The 20590-nt window shown below is 47.4% G+C and overlaps 2 protein-coding genes across 2 annotated transcripts; one reads left to right on the top strand and one right to left on the bottom strand.

Moving 5' to 3' along the window:
- The first annotated feature begins 12813 nt into the window (after positions 1-12813).
- On the top strand, positions 12814-13481 carry LOC132502162 (sodium-dependent multivitamin transporter-like). The gene is made up of 2 exons (XM_060117977.1): positions 12814-12924; positions 13322-13481. Exons 1-2 carry the CDS (start codon positions 12814-12816, stop codon positions 13472-13474), a joined length of 264 nt encoding a protein of 87 aa, XP_059973960.1. The 3' UTR covers positions 13475-13481.
- A 3794-nt stretch (positions 13482-17275) lies between these two features.
- Positions 17276-20493, bottom strand: TCF23 (transcription factor 23). The gene is made up of 3 exons (XM_060117972.1): positions 20272-20493; positions 19325-19567; positions 17276-17455 (listed from the first exon to the last, which is right to left on the bottom strand). The coding sequence occupies exons 1-3, from the start codon at positions 20491-20493 to the stop codon at positions 17276-17278; spliced, it is 645 nt and encodes a 214-aa protein (XP_059973955.1).
- Positions 20494-20590: the final 97 nt, after the last annotated feature.

Raw genomic sequence — 20590 nt, 5'->3', positions numbered from 1 at the left:
AAGGGGATGATTATGATGTCAGTAATGAAAAGGCATTTCTGGGTCCTGATTATAAGTGTGACTACTGGGAGGCTGCTCAAAGACAAACATGGGCCCCCAACTCCTCTGCAAGTCACCAGCTTAACACTGTTAGCAGCTGCCCGGCTCCCCCAGCCCTGTGTAAAACCATTGGTTTGTCAGACCCCTGTGAACTCCGGCCTACAGCCCAGGCAGCTCAGAAATTCTGGCTGTCAGACTGGAAACAGTGTGACAACCTTTTTAAAGTGTCTCTTCTGGGAGACAAAAATCCAATGGCTTGCCTGAAGATACTGGGATCATGTCTGATAAACACCTGAGTTTTCTGAGGTTGGCCAGAAATAAACTTCATATGTATATATATTTTTTGGTGAAAAAATAATATCATTTTCCTAGACTAGATGTTGCAGACTTGATTAAAGGAGAGCTTGGGTAAACATGAAAGATTGAATATGTTTTATCTTTTCCTTCCTAAATCCCCACTATAATAACAGTAAAGAAGTAAAAAGACCATAAACCCATAGGGTTAAAGAGAAAGGAGAAATGATGACAGGAGTTAAGAGACGTCAACACAATATCGGAAAATGAAAGCAGATGGAAGATTGATAACTGATTTAGAAGAATGGAGAGACTTAAACAGAAGGGAGCTGGTGAAAGGTGTGCAGCAGATAGAGGGGGGCAGTAGAGGGCACCAATAAAGAGAAAGTCAGTTGGCTCAGCAGAACACAGGAAAGTGTAAGGAATCAAAGGCGCAACCACTGATCTGTTCCTCATCTCTCTATTTTTGCCTTTTCCAGGGTTTTCTTTTTTTTTTTTTGCGGTACACGGGCCCCCTCACTGTTGTGGCCTCTCCCGTTGCGGAGCACAGGCTCCGGACGATGCAGGCTCCGGACGATGCAGGCTCAGCGGCCATGGCTCACGGGCCCAGCCGCTCCGCGGCATGTGGGATCTTCCCAGACCGGGGCACGAACCTGTGTCCCCTGCATCGGCAGGCGGACTCTCAACCACTGCGCCACCAGGGAAGCCCTCCAGGGTTTTCTTAAATGGAATTATGTAGTCTTTGGAACCTCGCTTCTTTCATTTAGCATAATATATTTAAAAGTCATCTGTGTTGTAGTATCAATACTTTTTTCCTTTTAATTGCTAACTAGCGATCCATTTTATAAATGTGCCACAATGTGTTAGATTGGTTCCAGGTTCTGCTATAAACATTTGTGTAGTGGTTTCTCAGTTTTTCTGTCAACACAGGTTTTCATTTCACTTGGGTAAATACCTAGAAGTGAGGTTCTGGGTCCTGGTAAATCCTCTGAATAATGCTGATTACTTTGTTGTCGTTTTAACAAGCAACCAATTCAGCGAGTGTCAGACCGCAAGTTCTGGTTCACCTTCTTTGGGAAGTAGTTCCCGCATCAGTTCGGTTTTCAAAGACTTTGCTGTACAGTTTGGATCTACCCTTTCATGTCTTACTCTGGAGTTGGTCTGGGACTTGGATGTTGATTTATCAATATATTTATGTTGTAGTTCCATACCTAAAGCTTTGTATGCTTCTTTGGGTGTGTCTTGCACATGAACAGCCTGGGGTGAGCCTCAGACTTGTGTCAGTTTATGGACAAAATCAGAGATACCCTTCTCCAGCTCTCTCTTCTGAGGGCTTTCCACATCACAAATCAACTGATCGTGTGGCTTCTCTTGCCCTGTCATAGTTTATTGTGAAGGCTGAGAAGGATGACCAGTTCTGCTGCTATAAATGTTTAGTGACAGCATTTCACTTTAATCTTCAGCCCTGCTCTGCCTCTCAGGTCATCCATAACCACTGTGTTCACACATTTCGCACGAAATAAACTCACTGTCATTCTGTGTTGTCAGGAGGACTCTCATCAACAGAATGTTTGGGAAATGTGTTGTAACATCCTATACAAGGGCTGCCAAACAGCCATTGCATCATATGATTTTTTCTGGCACTTTAGAGACTCTTTAATCACCCTTTTGATGTAAAAAAAATTATCTGCCAATAAATTTTTCTCTAAAATAGGAGGTCATGACAGGATACAGACACACAAAATATTTTTGCAGTTGGACATATAGGACTCAGTAGCCATAAGGGTGCATTTCAAAATTTTTGGATACTTTTTTTAAAAAAGTTTCTCTCTTTATCATAAATAATAATTTGCCTTTTGTTGTATCTAATGCTGCTCTGTTTCATGACTATCTTTGCTTGGTTCAGCTTCCCAAACTGAGCAGTGGTTAAAAGCACAGGGTCTTTTAAAGTGTCAAAACTGACCTTTGGTGCCAGATCCAACATTCAAATAAGAATCCTTGTACCTTGATCACATTCTTACCACCTTTAATTTCATACTTCTGTGACTTGGGGCAACAGAAATAAATATGAAAGTGTTTCCCTGTCTAAAGTTTGTTTGTGAGTCCCCTTTAAACAAATACATCACAAGAAAATAAAACTACACACCAGGACTTCCCTGGGGGCCCAGTGGTTAAGACTCCACGTTTCCACTGCAGGGGGTGAGGGTTCGATCCCTGGTCAGGGAACTAAAATCCCACAGCCTGTGTAGTGTCGCCAAAAAGATAAAACAAAAAACAAACAAACAAACAAAACTACAGAGCAGCCATAAGGACAGTCATTTTTCTCACATAACAAGATGTCTGGGCGCTAGGTGGTCCAAGGTCAGCTCAGAGACTTGATAAGGTCATTGCAGATCCCAACAGACCAACAAGTCCATCTTTCTGCCTTGCCATCCTCAGCATGTTGGTGATGCTTCCACTTGGGGTTTCAAGATGGCTGCAGCAATTGCAGATGATGCAGGAAGACATGATTTCATCCTGCAAAAAGGAAATGCAGTGCTTCTTCCCATGCATCTCTTTATACTAGAATAGACAAAAAACTTCTTAACACACCATTCTAAGACAACAAATATGCTATATTAGTGATTATATTAATAATTCTTTGGCAAAAGGAAGAAGCAGCCAGCAAAATAAAACTAAAAACCTTTCTGGCAAACAGCAAAATCCAGAAACTTAAGTAGCTGAGGTACAGACCCAACACTGACTGCTATTTTACAAGATAATTCATTAGCAAGTCTAGGAGATTGACAGTCTCTATAAGGGATAATAGGAAATTTTTGGATGCCTAGTGTCTACAAGAAAGTTCTTATCAGTAACATTGAAAGACATTTTTATGATTACACAAAAAGAACAAGAAGAAAGAAGATATTGAACAGGTAAACAGGTAAAAATTTCACAACAGAATCTCTTTCCTGAATGTAGGTCTGCACAGTTCACCCTGGCTAGATATATAGTCAACATAACTTCTGGGGTGATGAAGGGGTCTGTATTTTCCATAAGACTGCACAGTGATTAATGCTGGGAGCATATAAATGGTATCATACAATATGTGGCCTTTGTGTCTGCCTTCTTTCACTTTATATCATGTTTTCAAGGTTCATTTGTGTTGTAGCATGTACTAGTACTTCATTCTTTTTTATTGCCAAATAACATTCTATTGTGTAGATATACCACATTGCGTTTATCCATTCATCATTTGATGGACATATGGGTCGTTTCCACTTTGGGGCTATTTTGAATAGGGCTGCTATGGATGTTCATTCATAAGTTTTTATTTAAACACATGTTTCTAATTCTTTTGGGTACATACCAGGGAGTGGAATTGTTGGGTTATATTGTAATTCTGTTTAACTTTTTGAGGAACCACCAAACTGTTTTTCACAGTGATCGCACCATTTTACATTCCCACCAGCAATGTACAAGTGTTCCCCACTTCCTCATTAACATTTGTTTTTTTCTGTTTTGTCTTTTTTTCTAATTATGGCCAGCTTAAGTAGGTGTGAAGTGGTATTGATTTGCATTTCCCTAATGACTAATGATGTTAGTTATTGTTTGGGTATTTGGTTTGAACACTTTCTTTCTAGCAGCTAAATCACCCAATGAATGACAGTGCTTCTGGTGAAGGTGGTAATTGAAGCAGGTAAGTGTTTAGATGGTGCTCTGGTAAAAATCTGAGTCTGTACATAGCCAAGTCACGGAGCCAGTGCAGAGTATTCAAATAGATTAACATATGCCTGATGATGCTCTTGCCTGTCATCATAAATGTCATTTCAGGCCATTATGACCATCTCTGAATGGTACAGGACTTAAGTACAACTCAGGATCCACACAGCATGCTTATAATTATGCCCTAACTCCCTCTGAAGATGAAACACATTTGTTTGTGTTCCTTAAGCCAATGCATAGAAAAATTTCACTGAGACACTCTTTGGACCACTGTTCTTTGTTTCCCTTTTTAAAAATTAAATAATACATTCATATAGTTCAAAAGCCAAACAACCTAAAAATGAGTAGCCTTAAAAGACTCACTCTCACCTTATCCCCTATCCACTTCAGTTCCCCCTCCAACAAGTAACTGCTTTTCATTGCTTTGTGTGTGTGTGTGTGTGTGTGTGTTTCCTTATGCAAATACAAACAAATCATATATATTCTGGGAGAGTAAAATACGTGCTGTTTTGTACTTTTCTTTGTCTTCATTTATTTCTATCTCAAAGATCTTTTGACACTAATGTTACAGAAATATATGAGATCTGTTTTTCCATAGAGTATGTTGTCAAACTTTTGGATTTTTATTAGTATGATGGTTGAAAATGGTATTTCATTGTAGTTTTAATCTTTATTTCTCTTTATTATTAATGAGTGTGTCTATCTCTTTGTATGTTAAAGGGCATTTGATTCGCTTTCCTGAGATCTGTCTGTTCATATTCTTTCTCCATTTTTCTGTTGGGTTGTTGGTCTTTTTCTTAATAATTTCTAGGAGCTTTTTGAATATTACTGATGTTATCACTATGTCTATGACCTGAACTGTAAATACTCTTTGTCCAGTTTGTCATTTGCCTTCTAACTTTACTTATAGTGACTTTTGCCTTGCTAATTTTCTCCATGCTACTTTTATATTTATACGTAGAACAGAGGAGGAGGAGCCAGGAAGAAGACTGAGAAGGAACAGCTGGTTAAAGAATCTGGAGAAGAAAAGTATTTCAAGAAGGACAGAGTTGTCTAAAGGGTCAAATGATGCAAAAGAAAACAGAAACTAAGACAAGGCCATAGAAATGAACATCAAATTTGGCAGAAGGGGGGCAGTTTTAGTGGTGGAGATAAACACCTTGTTGGAGCAAGTGAGTGAGGAAAGGCGATGGAGAGAACTTTGAAAAAGTGTTCCTTTGTGGTGGGGCAGAGAAATGTGGTGGCAGATGGGGAAACAGGGTCAAGGAAGGGTTTTTTAGTGGGAGATGCTATACTAGAGAATATCTGTAGGCTGATAAACGTGAGAGAAACTATCTAGTGGTGAGAAAAAAGCCAAGGATGCAGAAGGAGGCAGAGGGAATACTTTTAAGAGTGAGGTCCTTCAGAAGGGCAAGAGGGGGTGGGATTCAGGCCCACACAGCGGACAAGCTTCATCCATCGTGAGCGTGGACACAGCTGGGAAAGTGGTAGGTGTGGTTGATGGTGCTGATGGAGGAGTTCCTGCCTGACTGCTCTTGTTTTCTCATGAAGTATGTGGTGAAGACAAGCTGAGAGGACTCTAGTAGAAAAAAGGAAGTGGGAAATCAATGTGTTAGAATGTGGGAAAGGAAACATAGGAGGGAAGGTTGCTGCAATGTTGAGTACCATTTGAGATTTATGGTGAAAATTTCAAGGGAAGCCAGGGGCCACAGTTGTGGTTTCATCTCCAACCTAGCTCAGGCCTGGACTGGGAAGATAGTATCAGGTCAGGAAGCTGTCAAGCAGAAACAATGGAGGGGGAGGGAGCAAGGGAGAAGGGTAATGGCAAGGGAGCGATTATGATAATAAGCATGGAATCAGAGATGAATGAAGAGGAAGTAAGGTTATAGAGGAAGATGGTTAGTAAAACAGAAGGTGGTAAAACAATCAGAGGCCTCAATAAAATAGAAGAAATATGGGACCGCAAACACTAGCCTGGGTGAGATGGAAGGATGGGAAATAGGGATCAAAATATCAAATCAGAATGCTTGAAGTAGAGATTTTGGAGATGGTGCAGTTATTGGTGAAAGGGTATGACCGTAGGAGTGAGTGGCTGCAGTGAGGGAATAGGAACTTGCATTTGAGGAGACCAGGAGCTGAGTTCCCAAGACGTTGGATAACGCCTCTGAGCAGAACCAAAGAATTGGCATCTAGAATGTGTAAAATAGGAAAATCTTATGAGAATATTCTGGCTGAAAGTGTAGATAAAAATAGATGGTTGAATAAGCAGCTTGTGTTCTGTTTTATTTAGACACAGATTTAAATGGTGGGAACTATGGAGATGTGTACTTAAGTGGGTTAGGAAATTATATACCATGAGGTTATTTATTTATTTATTTATTTATTTTTTTTTTTTTTTTTTTCTTTTTGCGGTATGTGGGCCTCTCACTGTTGTGGCCTCTCCCGTTGCGGAGCACAGGCTCCGGATGCGCAGGCCCAGCAGCCATGGCTCACGGGCCCAGCCGCTCCGCGGCATATGGGATCCTCCCAGACCGGGGCACGAACCCGTATCCCCTGCATCGGCAGGCGGACTCTCAACCACTTGCGCCACCAGGGAGGCCCGAGGTTATTTATTTTTGGGGGGATGGAGGGTGGAGTGGCTTTATAATAATTCATAACAGTTGGTACCAGCCTGCTAGGGGAAGCACGCTGAAAGATCACGGTCCATCAAGGCCTCAACTCACATTATTTTTCTCACAAATTACACAACCTTCTTGTTCATTTGCTGGGCAAGCTCTGCACACATGTTTACAATCTGGTTAAAGAATCAGCCTTTACAATGACGTTATTAAACACAAACATACACAGCGGTGGCCATAGTAACAGCAGGGAGCCTCTGGAGTTTGATGCTCTCAAATCCAGTTTCCTCAGCAACATCTGAGGAGGGTTGTGAGCCTTTAGGAAAGAGGCCATTTTCCCATGCACGTTCACAGGAGAAAAAAACACGCAGCCAGAGAATGTTCATAAGGGTTGGTGTGACCTTCCTTGTCCTCCTGGCAGGCAGTCACAGCTGTAGACGCTCAAGATGCTCTCCTCTCCGGCTCTGAGGGATTTCTGTGACCACGTCAAGATGCCACTGACAATCAACCAAGCGAGGCTGGGAGGATCTGTGAACCTTGTCACAGCCCTCAGGTTCCCTGTTTGAAAGAGGAGTGATGTTCAATGCATTCTTGCAGGTCAGGAATGAAACTTGCCCAAAAGAATTGATACAGCTGTAATATCATTCAGGGTCCAGTCAGGAACATAAAAACCATACCAGTTATTTTTAATTTTATTTTTTGCGGTACGCGGGCCTCTCACTGCTGTGGCCTCTCTGCGGAGCACAGGCTCCGGACGCGCAGGCTCAGCGGCCATGGCTCACGGGCCCAGTCGCTCCGCGGCATGTGGGATCTTCCCGGACCGGGGCATGAACCCGTGTCCCCTGCATCGGCAGGCGGACTCTCAACCACTGCGCCACCAGGGAAGCCCCATATCAGTTATTTTTAACAGAGGGAATTTATTTAAGGACTGCAAAGGCCAAAGGAAAGGGCCCAGGAAACATAGACGTGGCAACAGAAGGAAGCCCCTGGATGGGTAGTGGTTAAAAAAGGCAAGTGGTTAAAAAAGGCAACAGGAATCCAGAAGCTTGGAAGAGGTGGAACTCAGGCCTCAGAGGAAGGAGTACTGGACAGTTGATGCAGGTATCTTTGATGCACACAGTAAGATTGGTTCTGAGATGGGGAAAAGCTGGAAACTTGAACAGCCCTAAAGAGCTGTTGCTGGGCGCCAACCGCAAGAAGCCAGTCCCTTCTCCCTCCTCCAGCCTGGCAGGTTTCCCCTACTGGTGGAGTCCAACAAGGAAGGTGCCAGCTGCTTTGCTGAAGTCCAACCCCACCGAGCAGCCATGGGAAACAAAAACAAGTTTCCAGTTTGGGGGCTATCACAGACAATGCTGCTATGAACATTCTTGTGTATATCTTTGGATGCCATTTGTGCACTCATATTTTGGGGATATATACCTAGGTGTGTACTTGCTGGATTTAATAGATACAGGTATTAACCATTCTGGAGAATGTGTAGTGGTATCTCGTGATTTCAATTTGCATATTGCTAATTTCTATTGAAGCTGACCATCTTTGATCACTTGGATATCCTCTTTAGAAAGGTTTCCAGTCAGGGTTCTAGCCCATTTATAATTGGGTGGTCAGTCTTTTTCTTATTGTTCTATGGGGTTTTAAAGTATATTCCTGATATAAGCCCTTTGATTACATGTATCGCAAATATTCTCTCCCAGTCTGTGAACTCGCCTTTTTTCAGTCTCTCAACAGCATCTTGTGATAAGTAGATGTTCCTAATTTTATGTAGTTTAATGTATCAATTTTTTTCCTTTAGGGTTAGTGCTGTTTGTGTCTTTTTAAAGGAATATCTCCTCATTCCAGGGTCATGAAGATACTCTCTTATATTATTTTTTTTTCTATTTTCCATCTCTTTGTCCATATGAACTGAATTCTAGTGATTTTTTCAGACCTGTTTTCTAATTTGTTCTGTTTTCAGCAGTTTCTAATCATCTACTGGATTTCTAACTAAAATATTATATTTTTAATGCCTAAAAATTCTACATTTTCCCTCAATTCTGCCTGGTCATGTTTGACAGACTCTTGTTCCTGCGTTGTCTTTTCAAAATACTCTTAATTTCTTTAAACATATTAAACATATTTAATGTATATTCTGTACCTAAAAATTACAATATCTGCAGTCACTGCGAGTGTGATCCTACCACTCCCAAGTTCAATGTTTCCACTCTCATTGTTTATGGTAGCATGTTTCCTTCTGATTTTTAGAACTGTTTGCTATGAGCTCAAGTTTGTCAGAATTTTATCCACGGGAATCCTTCAGTGCCTGATTTAAAGTATGTTCTTCCAGAGAAGAATTGTAATTTCTTGTGCTTAGAATCATTACTAAATTGAGATCACTTAAAATTTGGGGCGTTTTTGGCCCCCCAAATTTTAAGGGCTTGGAAATATGTGGGAGACTCCCTCCCCCACTTCCACCCCAAGCCAAGATCTATTTGGGCAAATATTCTCATCTCTCCTTTACTCACTGAGGATGTTGGCGTTTGGGGATCCCAAGTTTATTACAGAGTCTTTGATCCAACTTTGCATTTTGTATGGGCCTGGGCTTTTTGTCTCTTGTCCCCAGATTTGGCTTCTTAAAACCCTGGCCTTGGGCACCAGGAACCTGCAGATACCACCAGGGCTACACTGGCTTCAGTGCTGGCTTACCAATTTTTTTTTTTTTTTGGCTGCATTGGGTCTTTGTTGCTGCACGCAGGCTTTCTCTAGTTGCGGCGAGCGGTGGGCTTCTTATTGCGGTGGCTTCTCTTGTTGCAGAGCACGGGCTCTAGGCGTGCAGGCTTCAGTAGTTGTGGCTCATGGGCTCTAGAGTGCAGGCTCAGTAGTTGTGGCTCACAGGCTTAGCATGTGGGTTCTTCTCGGACCAGGGCTCGAACCTGTGTCCCCTGAATTGGCGGGCGGATTCTTAACCACTGAGCCACCAGGGAAGCCCTGGCTTAACAATTTTGGTTTTATACTTTCTTTTTCCTTTCCCTCACTTTTCTGCCAGCCCAGCAATGAATTTTAAAACATGTAAAACTTTTTATCCATCATTTTGAGTGTTCTGTACCAGGAGGGTTTTCCTGCACATTAGTCTACCATATTGTCAGAAGTGGAAGTCCAATAATCTTTCTTAGAAAATATGATACTCATGCAGGAGCCTCAAAAGGCATATATATAATTTCTTCTTCAGCAGTCGGTCAAAGACTTTTTACAAACCCAAGTTTTCTCTTTCCAACTGTGTTTCTTCATATTTGTTTAGGGTGTCTCAGGAGAAATTCCTTCTATAAATGTGTGGTTGCCATAAGAGAGAGTAAATTGAATGAAAAATCCCTAAAAATAGCAATTATTGCACCAGGTAATGAGATGATCAGCCAGGACCATATTAAGTTGGGAAAAAATAAAAGCTATGGGAGAAATGATTAACCCAAATGATACCTTTCTGTCAAGATCAGAGCCATCTTCTTTCACAGTTTTTGCAATTTAGAAAGAGCTAGAAGTTGTTTAAAATAGATGAGCTCCCTGTCTTGGGATGTAAATTTAAGTGGAGCAGTTCTGGTAAAGAAACCAGAGGGGGTCTTCTGAACAATTCCAGTCCTGACTTTGTACAAAGATCATCCTTGAAATGCTTTAAAGAAAAAAAATACAGGAATTCCCTGGTGGTCCAGTGGTTAACACTGTGCGCTTCCAGTGCAGGGGACGCGGGTTCATTCCCTGGTCAGTGAACTAAGATCCCACAAGCCGTGCAGCGCGGCCAAAAATTTAAAAAAAAAAAAAATTTTTTTTTTAAAAGAAAAGGAAAAAATCCTCCAGCAAAGGTGGTGGGCAGAAAGCCCAGCCAATATCTGTGTCTTCTTAAGCCAGAAAAGACACTTTTCTCCTTCATAAAAGGCCTCAGGAGGACCATCTTAGGATTTTCACTGTTCCTGGGAGGCTACTGATGGTTCTGGCTTCTTTTAATATGCAGGAGACCGGCCCCTTTCCATTCTAGGTCTTAAATAAGCTTGGTGTTAATGACACACTTCATCACTTCACTGGTAGTGTTTTTGGGGTTTTTTTTTGCGGTACGCGGGCCTCCCACTGCTGTGGCCTCTCCCATAGCAGAGCACAGCCTCCGGATGCGCAAGCTCAGCGGCCATGGCTCACGGGCCCAGCCGCTCTGCAGCACGTGGGATCTTCCCGGACCGGGGCACGAACCTGTGTCCCCCTGCATCGGCAGGCAGACTCTCAACCACTGCGCCACCAGGGAAGCCCCACTGGTAGTGTTTTTAACAGTTGGTTTCTTGGAAGGATTTATAATACCAGGATCTCTTCTACAAAGTGTCGCTGTCTTTCAAAAAGGGCTATCCAGTCTTCTCGTCCAGTGCTCCCATGGCTCACATATAACAGGAGCCCCATGAAAATCTGTTCACTCTGAGTCCTGTAGTCATCAAAATACAGCCTAGGATTTCATAATTTTTCAGTAACACCATTTTTTCCCCACGTAGAGTTCCACTTTCAAAGGCACAGGTAAATGTTCATTTTGTAGTAATGTATGAGAGGCCTGCCTGTCTGGGTCAATGGCATATTTTATGACAACCTTCCAAAAGCAAAATAGGTCTACCTTGGTTTGCCTTTCTGTCCAGGGAAATGATGGCGGCAGCATGTTGTCGCCAATAGGCACCTGGTAAGACTGGTCAAAAGAGAAACTCCTTGGCCAGTTGGTGGAGTATTACCACTGTGTTTGTGGCATGTTAAACCAGCCCTGACCGACACTTCCCATGTCTGGCAGCCCTGCCAATGTCAGGGCCAATGGCCTCTCGTGATGAGATGTAGCCCTTTCCAGCTGGCGTGGCATATACTCACACTTCAATTAGAACTGAGCTTTGCTTCAACTTCTGCTTCATGCTACTATACTTCTTCTCAGAGCATATCACATCTTGATAGTTTTATATTCACCTGGATCCCTCTCCAAGCCCTATTCAAAGTTTGCGTCTGTAGAGAGAGCGTACCTGTGTTTTCACTAGGACTCTGCCAGCCACTGTGCAGTTAACTGTGGTTTCTGGGATGTGTGACACAGAATTTATTTTCACCCGACTTGGACGCAACTCAGACGTTCTTGACCCCTGAAACCTTGATAGACCTCTTAGGACAGCCTGATTTACTCACTTTTGTTTCTCCTTCCAGCATCCTTAATGTGGAGGAGTGTTCGTAATCTGATAATTTGACGATTTGTCAAATTTTTTTCAGGTTAAAAAACACCCAATCGGGCCTCCCTGGTGGCGCAAGTGGTTGAGAGTCCGCCTGCCGATGCAGGGGATGCGGGTTCGTGCCCCGGTCTGGGAGGATCCCATATGCCGCGGAGCGGCTGGGCCCGTGAGCCATGGCCGCTGAGCCTGCGCGTCCGGAGCCTGTGCTCCGCAACGGGAGAGGCCACAGCAGTGAGAGGCCCGCATACCGCAAAAAAAAAAAAAAAAAAAAAAAAAACACCCAATTGTCTTTGCCCCTTCATAACTTCTCAGCTAATTCAATCGTCCTTAGTTTCCGCTCGGTCCGCATGATCTCCCCAGTGGCTGATGGTCAGCTACTCCGTCTTTCTAGCATCTCCTGCAGGTTGCACTTAATCTTGCTGCTTCTGCCCTGGGCAGTTGAGGTGGTCCCTGTCCTTTATTTCCCTGCTCAGCAGCTGGCCCCTAGCTGTGTTGGGGGAGGGGGCTCCTCTCCAAACCTGAGGCTGGGGAGGCAGAGCCCCAAAGAGGGGAAGTGCCCCTAGCAGCCAGCCTGGGGGTGGGGGGAGTAGGAAATCCAGGCTCAACCAAGAGGAGATAGATCTTCACTCCTGGGGTTTCTCATCATCAAATCAAGAACTGTGGTGGTTCTTTTGGAAGCTACTTGCCAGCCAGGTCATAGGACCTATGCTTGGCTGCAAGTCTAGTGGGATGGGGGGGCAGGCAGGCAGTCTGCACAGTGGTGACAGGGTGTGGCATGGGGGTACAGGGAATCCTGGGCTCCTGGGTGCCTGGAACAGTCACGCTTCTTGGTGGAGCTCGAGGAGGTGGGCGGGGACTGGGGGTTTAGAGTCCTGAGAGCAGGGGGAGGGCAGGGGGCCGCGGGTGCGCCCTGGTTACACGATAGGAGCCTCAGGAGCACTTTGTCTTCAGGCGGAATGCGGGGCCGGACCCTGAACCCTCGGACCATTTACCCAGTGTTGCCGAACCTCGTTGCCCTCCTGCCCATGTCCTGTCAGAAGCGACTTCACTGCAAAACCCCCAGCCAGGTAGCACCTCTGTTATCAGATCGCCCCTCCCTTCCCTCTCAGGCTACTGCCGGGCCTCCTGGGTTCCTGTGCCTCCCTTTTCTTTCTCCTCCCATCTCCCCTTTCTCTGATGATTGGCCTGAGCTGGACTGTCCCGCAGCAGCTGCCTGGCTCCTTCCCACAGGGGAGCGGGGGCTTGGTGGGCAGAAGGGTCTCGGGCCCGCGAGGCCACAGCTGCTGGCCTTTTGTCTCCCTCCTCCCAGCCTCCGTGTTCATCCCCGGGCCTGCTCCTCGCTGGTCTCCTTTCTAGCCAGGATCAAAGCAGGGTCATCCTTCCTGCAAGAGAAAGGGGAGGTTCCTTCACCTCCCCTTTGCCTCACGTTCACCCCACCCAGTCCCTTTGCTCTGTGTTCCCCAGGATCTCTCTGTGGACACCGCTGTGTTTCCGGAGAAGGTGAGCAATGGGATGCTGAGGGGCAGCAGAGACAAGGAGACCGTGGATGTGCCTGAGGACGGCCCAGCCCACCAGGGGATCAGCCCCACCTTCATCCTTCAGGAGGCCTCACTCTGATCTGGACTCGGGACAGTCTGTCCACATTCTGCCAGGCACCACCCCGCCCCTCACCATAAGCCCCTTGTCTCTCGAAGGCCAAGACTGAATCACTGTGTCTGCCCCAGGCAGAGAGCAGAGCTCTCACATACAGGGTCATGGGGATGGGGTAAGAGCTTTTCGTGACCTTTGCCAATCTATTCTAGGGCAGAGATTTCTAAGAATTTTTGGTCTCAGGATCCCTTTACGTTCTTAAAAATGTAGGGCTCGGAAAAGCTTTTGCTTATGTGGGTAATTTCTATTGATATTTACCATATTAGAAATTAAAATAGACTTAAAAATATTTATTTAAAAATAACATTAATTAACCCACTATATGTGAATATAGATACCATTTTTATGAAAAATAATTATTTTCCATATTGGAAAATATTTAGTGAGAAGAGTGGCATTGGTTTACATTTTTGCAAATACCTTTAATGTCTGTTGTAATCGAGAGCTGGACTCTCCTATCTGCTTCTACATTCCATCTGTTGTTGCAATATCACATGTCATATGGCTTCTGGAAAATTCCATTACACTCATGAGAGAATAGGAGTGAAAAAAAAGGCAAATCGCATCTTGTATTATGAAAATAATTTTGACTACTTAGGGCACTGAATGGGTCTCAGGGACCCCCAGGGTTCCCGGACCACACTTTGCATATCTCTGATCAAGAGCAAAACTTTTCCTGTAAAGGGCCAGAGTTCCTTCACAGGAACTCTGTAAATATTTTGCGCTTTACTGTCTGTCGCACATATTCGACTCTGCCTTGTATCAGGAAAGTAGCCATAGATCATATGTAAACAAATAGGTGTGACTCTTTTCCCAAAAAAAAACTTATTTAAAAAATCGGGGGCTGGATTTGGCCCACTGGCTATAGTTTGCTAACCCCTGATCTCGAATACCAAGATTGCAGGGGCCCTGGGTTTAGGGCTTAGGCCACAAAGGGGAGAGGACAGTGCCATCTGACTCATCCTAGCCAGGCTCCTTCCAGAGGAAGCGAAAGGGAATTTCTCAGACAAGACTAGATTTTTCTATTTCTAATGACTCTAGTTCTCAATTTAGTGAAATCTGCAGTCTCCACCTTAATACTTAGATCTCCCGTGGCCAGCTCTGCTTCTCCCAAAGTGCATCGAAGCCTCTCCCCTGTAATTCTGCTGCCTCTCAGAAAGCACACGCATATCCGGCCCCGGGGAAGTCGTCCCGGCCATCACTGCCTCACCCCCACCTAGAGTCACAGGTACGTGGGGATGGGGCAGGCGTACAAGACACTCAAGTGGACCAATCAGCCCTCTCACTCCCGAACCAGGCCACCTGAGCGTCATTTTGTCATACAAGCTCCTGTTTCCTTTGGGAGCTTCTTTCCTACATACCCCTGTTCCCAGGGTCTCCCAGTGAGAGGGTATTTTTCTTCCTCTGCTACAGAGGAAAAGGGGGTTACTCCTGATTCTGGTTCATTTGTGGGTCGAAGTCTCCAACCTGACATTTCCTCTGGTTATTCCCATTCATCCCCTGGTCCTTTCCTTGGCTCTACCTGCCCCCTGGCAGTCCTTTTGCTTCCTGACCTGACTGTGCTGGGTGCTGTCTGGCTGGAGGAGACGGTCTCTGGACCCCTTGGGGACTGTCCAGAACACTAAGGAAATGCCTGGAAAGATCCTGAGACAGACTTAGACACTTGTAATGATGGTACTTGCCCTCCCCCAGCCCCCCACCAGCTGCATCCTTCTTTGGCCCTCCTTGTCTTTTCTACCAGGGTAATGTGGTCCCCCCTCTCCCGAAGGGTCTGGCATTACTAGGCAAAGGCTGGAGTCTGAGCGGGGTGCATGGAGCAAGCTCCCAAACCTGAGTTATCAGGAGAAGCTCTGTGCTATGGGGGGACCGCAGTGCACACCCGAAGCCAGCTTTCCCAGCTTCATCCCCAGACAGAGATTGTGCGTTACCAGCTCACGAGGAAATTCATGTGTTCCTCCTCTGACCACATTCAAATTCACCAAGGAAGATACTGCTTTTTGGCTTTAAACATAGAACATTCGAGCTGGACTTTTATGGTCTTGCGAAGAGCACTGTGCTAGTGCCCACCCACACCTGGTCTCTGCCTTGCCTGGCCCCGTCCAGCTGCCCAGAAGCAGCTCTGCACAAGCTCTCCAGGCTCCTCAGCAGAGACTTGGTAGATTTATGAGTTTGGCCTTGGCTGGGGCCTTCTCACCATGGCTCCCAGCCACAGTCCAGCTGCTCTCCCACATCTCATGCTGCCGCGGCTGGGACGTTCTGTGTCTGCTTTCGTGCCTCCACACCAATCTGCTGAGTCACCCCCTCAGCCCCCTTTCCCCTGCTGCCCTGGTCAGCCCTGTGGAGGAATAGCAGTTCCTCACACCAGAGCTCAGACCCCCCGGCCACGCCCAGTCGGCCAGAATCTCATTCGTTCTCATGATAGCAGTGGTGGCGTCTGTCTAAGGCTACCCCTGTTGGGACTCTAGTTGGCCTGGCCCGTGCCTTCCCACTCTGAGGCACTGAAGTTTAACAAAAAGATGGTTCCTTCTCTGTCTGGACTTGAGGTACCTGATCTGAAGCCACACCTGATCTGGAAAGTTACTTTCTGTATGTATAGACACTGATTTTTCCTCAAACTATTTCTACAAGGCCAGAGATAAATTCCAGTAAAGCACTATCTGATTTCTGGCACCCTATGGCAGGACTAAGGGAGAGGCTGGGAGGGCAGTGCCTGTGGTGGGGAGCTGGCCGGAGGGAGCTCGGTGTAGACAGATTGTAGAAATAACTCCTGAGCCAGTGGGGCCTTCGGCCAAAATCATACAAGGAACCCAGTGAACCCAGGCCTATCTTGTTTGTCCTGGAGGTTAGGTTTCTCATATAATGGAAGATTGTAATTATTATCCCCTGGAAAAGATACACGTTCTCCTTCTCAGGTCCTTCAAGGATGTAACTGAGTCTATCAAAACCTTCAAACGCAAGGGCTTAAGGTGCTGCCTGGTTCAGTTCAGGTAAAGCTGCCTCTGGGATAAAATCTCAAACTAGGCAGCTAGGACTATGTAAAAGTTTCTCTGGATACTGGAATGTAAGCAATGTAAGCTTTATGGTTTAACCTGTAAATATAACTCATAGCAAGAGAAGAGTGGAAGGGTGCAGGGCCCAGAGAGGGAGAACACGTAGTGATGAGGGGCAGCTGGAGAGACCATAATGCAGATACAAAATTCCTACATTCCTGATGTTGGGTAAGCATCTTGCAGTGCAATAACAAAGTATGTTCCCTTCTTCAGTTTCCTCTCTACCTATGTGACCCCGGCCCAGCTCTGTTCACACTCACAGCTGCTGAGAGCCTGTCTGGCCCCTGGCTTTCCCATCAGCACCTGCAGCTGCTGCCAGCCTCAGCCGCTACCTCTGTACATGTGCAGCAGTGTCTGTCTTCTTGCAATCTCCAGAGGGTTTGTGGGCACCTTAGGGGAGAAAAGCAAGGGGCAGTGCCCTAACTCAACTTCCAACTCAGTCAGACCCTTTCCTTGCCCACTTCCCTGTAACTGCCACAAGGGAGCCACTGGGGCATCACCCGTGGGTGACAAGATGAGGATCTGCTCCCTGGTCCTCCTGAGTACTCTCTGTCACAGAGGTGCCCACTGCTCTGCCTGGTCTGTATGCTGGAACCTGGGAGTGGAGCCTGAATCAGATCGATGGGTGAGAGGCAGAATGAAGACAGGCAGGGCCTGGCAGAGAATCCAGGTCCCTAAGCTTGAGTCATAGTCCAGGAGAAAAGGGCGACTGTGATGATCACTTGTCACCAGGTGCCGGTGAGAGCGGCCTGGTGGGACGAAGAGCATCTGCCTCTCCAGAGACTTGGGGCCCGGTCTCTGCCTCCTTTGTTCTTTGGCCCAAGGTGACGGCTGTGGTGGAGTCAAGGCCAGAGCACCCCAGGCCTCCGGCGTAGAGACGCGATCGCATCGGCCACTTCTGCAAGACATGGGGAGGGGATGGGGGTCGTGCTCACTAGCCCAGCCCTCGTGGTCCTCGGCAGCCCAGACCGGGCCTTCCCTAGCCTCCCTCCCCGAGACCCGTCCCCATAACTGCTCCGATGACAGCGGTCCCAGGCTCCCCACCACTCATGGCCTCACACATTCTCCTGACCACCTGAGCCTGGCTGAGGGGCACAGGAGGAGCCATCTGAGAAAAGCAAGGGCCCCAAGAGGAGCCCCGGATGGTGGGGAGCGAGGTGGGCGGCAGAGCTGGCTGCAGCCAGGGCCTGGGCATGGGGAAGGCAGCAGCGAGGGGCAAGGACAGGCTCTTCCTGGCACTGAACAGTCCCGACCCTTTCTCTTGCCCAGTCCCGGCCGGGCCCAAGTGCCTGTGGCCCCAGATATCAGTGCTGCCCACTCCCCCTACGCAGGGACCTCCCAGGATTGTCCATCCTTCCAGCAGGAGCGTGGCCAGTCCCAGAAAAGGCCAGGTTGACTTGGCTCTGAGGTCTGCCCTCCTCTTGACAGCCCCCCACTTGGGGGCTGAGGGCCACTGCTGCTGGCTAGCTGACCCACCCGACCCAGCTGCCAGAGTGCTAGACCTAGCTGGGCTCTCATTTATACATTCTTCAACATATTTATGCATCACCTGCTTCCTGCAAGGGTCTCACCTTGGCCGCCATCTTACATCTAAGTAAGCAACTGTGCCGCCCGGGGACACTGCACCAGGTGCCGACATTGGCATTTCAGAGTTTCCCCTTTTAGTCTCAAATTCTTGCATTTTAGTTGTATTTATATGAAAGAAAAATATCTTAAGTTTCAAGACATTTCAGAACTATGATGTTTAAGGAAGAGAGCTGGTGAAAAGTATCCTCCATAGAAATAAAGTTGCTGTCCTCAGAGGGCAAAGACGACCCTTTAGAACAGCTACACTCGCAGTCAGCAACTTACAGTGTGCTCCACCCACCCCCGGGGCCTGCTTAGTGGCTATGAGCCCGGGGCCTGAACTGCATTCAGCCACTTAACCTACCTAAGCTTCAGTTTCCTCATCTGTAAAGTAATCTTCATTTGGTTCTTTTTCTTTTTTTTTTTTAATTTTCTTTTTTTTAATCCTCATTTGGTTCTTGTGCGGATTAAAAGATAAAAATACACTAAAGCGTTTAGTCTAGCTCTGGGCATAACTTTAGCCCCCAGATAATGTTAGCTGTTATTGCGATGATGATTATTGTTAATCATACTTTTCCTTCATGATCTCATTTCACACCCGGGAAGCAAAGTCAGACTCATGTTATCTTCCCTTTCCGTATAATAAAACTGAGGCTCAGGAAAGGTAGGTGACAGTCTGGTAAGTGATGCCTGCAGGAAGCCCTCCTTCCCCCTTTCCCAGCCCCTGCCACTCCCCCACCCAGCTTGGTTACTTCTAGAGTGATGCTTTCTTAGAGCTTTGTTCTCCAAAGGGGGATCCCTTCTGAGACAAAAGTCCGAAGGACACCAAGGCACTGTACAGTGGCATAGTGTCCCTTGGAATCTAGGAATCTCCTAGGTGTGGTTTCTTTCCCAGGCCCCAGCCCTGGAAACTACCCCCTTTTCTCTTCTACCACTAAGTCCCCCGGAGTCTTGGGGCCTCTAAGAATTTCCCTCCCCTTGGAGGAACCATAGTCTCATGAAGTCATTTCCAATCATCACTCCCACTGCATCCCATGAGAAATATTGTCATTCCAGTCCCAAGAGCCAGCCTCAGCTCTTCTCCCCATGAGAGAGCAGGAAGCAGCCGGCCCCAGCGTCAGCTCTGCCGAGGGCAGGGGGACTGAGTCCAGTATCCCCTATCCCAAACCCCCTTCCCCGAGGCCCCGGGCCCGTGACCTACCTTGAGAGGGTGCAAGTAGCGGAGTCCACGCAGGAAGGGTGGCCAGGCGGGGCCAGGCATCTCGTGGCCAAGTGTGCGGGTGAGGTGGGCTATGTAGCTGGTGGCCAGCACCAGCACATCCAACTTGGAAAGCTTGGTGTTGGGCGGCACGGCAGGTAGAGCGGCCTGCAGGGCCAGGAAGGCCTGGCGCAGGGTCCTCACCCGGCTCCGCTCCCGAGCGGCGTTCTCAGGACTGGCCTCACTCTGCAGAGGACCCCAGGTGAGTGGGGCTGACCGGACGCCCATTGCCCCATTGCTAAGAGCATCCTAGGGCAAGGCCTCCTGCCAGAGTAGTAGCATGCCAAACGACAGAGACCCAAGGGCCTCGTACCCTCTTGGTCTGCTCTCAGCCCGGCCCTGCTTTACGGCAGAGGACATGGAGACAAGACCTCATCTGGGCTCAGAACTGAGAGTCCTGTACTCTTTCCCACCCTCCACTGTGCCTCCCCCTGGCCCTTGCTGCATCCACACCTAAGTCTGAATCCTGCTTATCAGGATGCCCTGGGGCCACAGGGAGCACACAGCCCTGCCCTGCTCTGTAGGGCTGACCCTAGGCCCAGCCGGGTCCTGAGATGTAGAGGCAACTGTGGTAAAGAGGAAAGGACACCAAAGCGTGCTGACCCTGTCGCTGACTGCTGCTCTGGGACCTTGGGAAACATATCACTTCTCCGGGCCTCAGTTTCCTTGAGAGAAGTGAGTTGGGCCAGCTCTCTGAGCCACGCTCTGGTTAAGACCGGCTCTGACTTCCCCAACCACCCAAGCATGGAGCCTTGGAGCGGAAGTTGGCCAATGTCCCCTCTCTCGGGCAGGACAGTAGCCGTGAGTGAGGCTCTGCCATCACAGGTGACGTCGCAGCCCCTCCCATGCCTGCCTCTCCCAGCTACCTCTTCAGGTCGCGGCTTTCTTACCCGGCCACGAACCAGCCTCCTGGCGCTGGCCCCTCGAGGGCTTGGGGCAGTTCTGCTCCATCTTTGGTTGCTCCAGCTGGTCTCTTCCCACAGGTCCTGCCCTGTCCTGCTCAGGCGGCTCCTTTTCCTGTCAGTGCCTGCCAGCGACCTCGGTGTGGCCTTGGCCGGGCTCTTCCCTACTCCTGGCATGGCCAGTGCCCCTCTGGCCTCTCTCTGTGACATGCCACACCCCTGAGGTATGATGCTGCAGCCCCCAGGACCGGAACACAGGGCCTGAGGAAGCCCCTGGGCTCACGCTAGCGGGGCAGGCTGGTCATTC

This window comes from Mesoplodon densirostris, chromosome 14, assembly GCF_025265405.1.
Source record: "Mesoplodon densirostris isolate mMesDen1 chromosome 14, mMesDen1 primary haplotype, whole genome shotgun sequence".
Classification (NCBI taxonomy): Eukaryota; Metazoa; Chordata; class Mammalia; order Artiodactyla; family Ziphiidae; genus Mesoplodon; species Mesoplodon densirostris.
The sequence above is the reverse complement of the archived record's forward strand: the minus strand, read 5'-3'. Positions and strand labels throughout refer to the sequence as shown.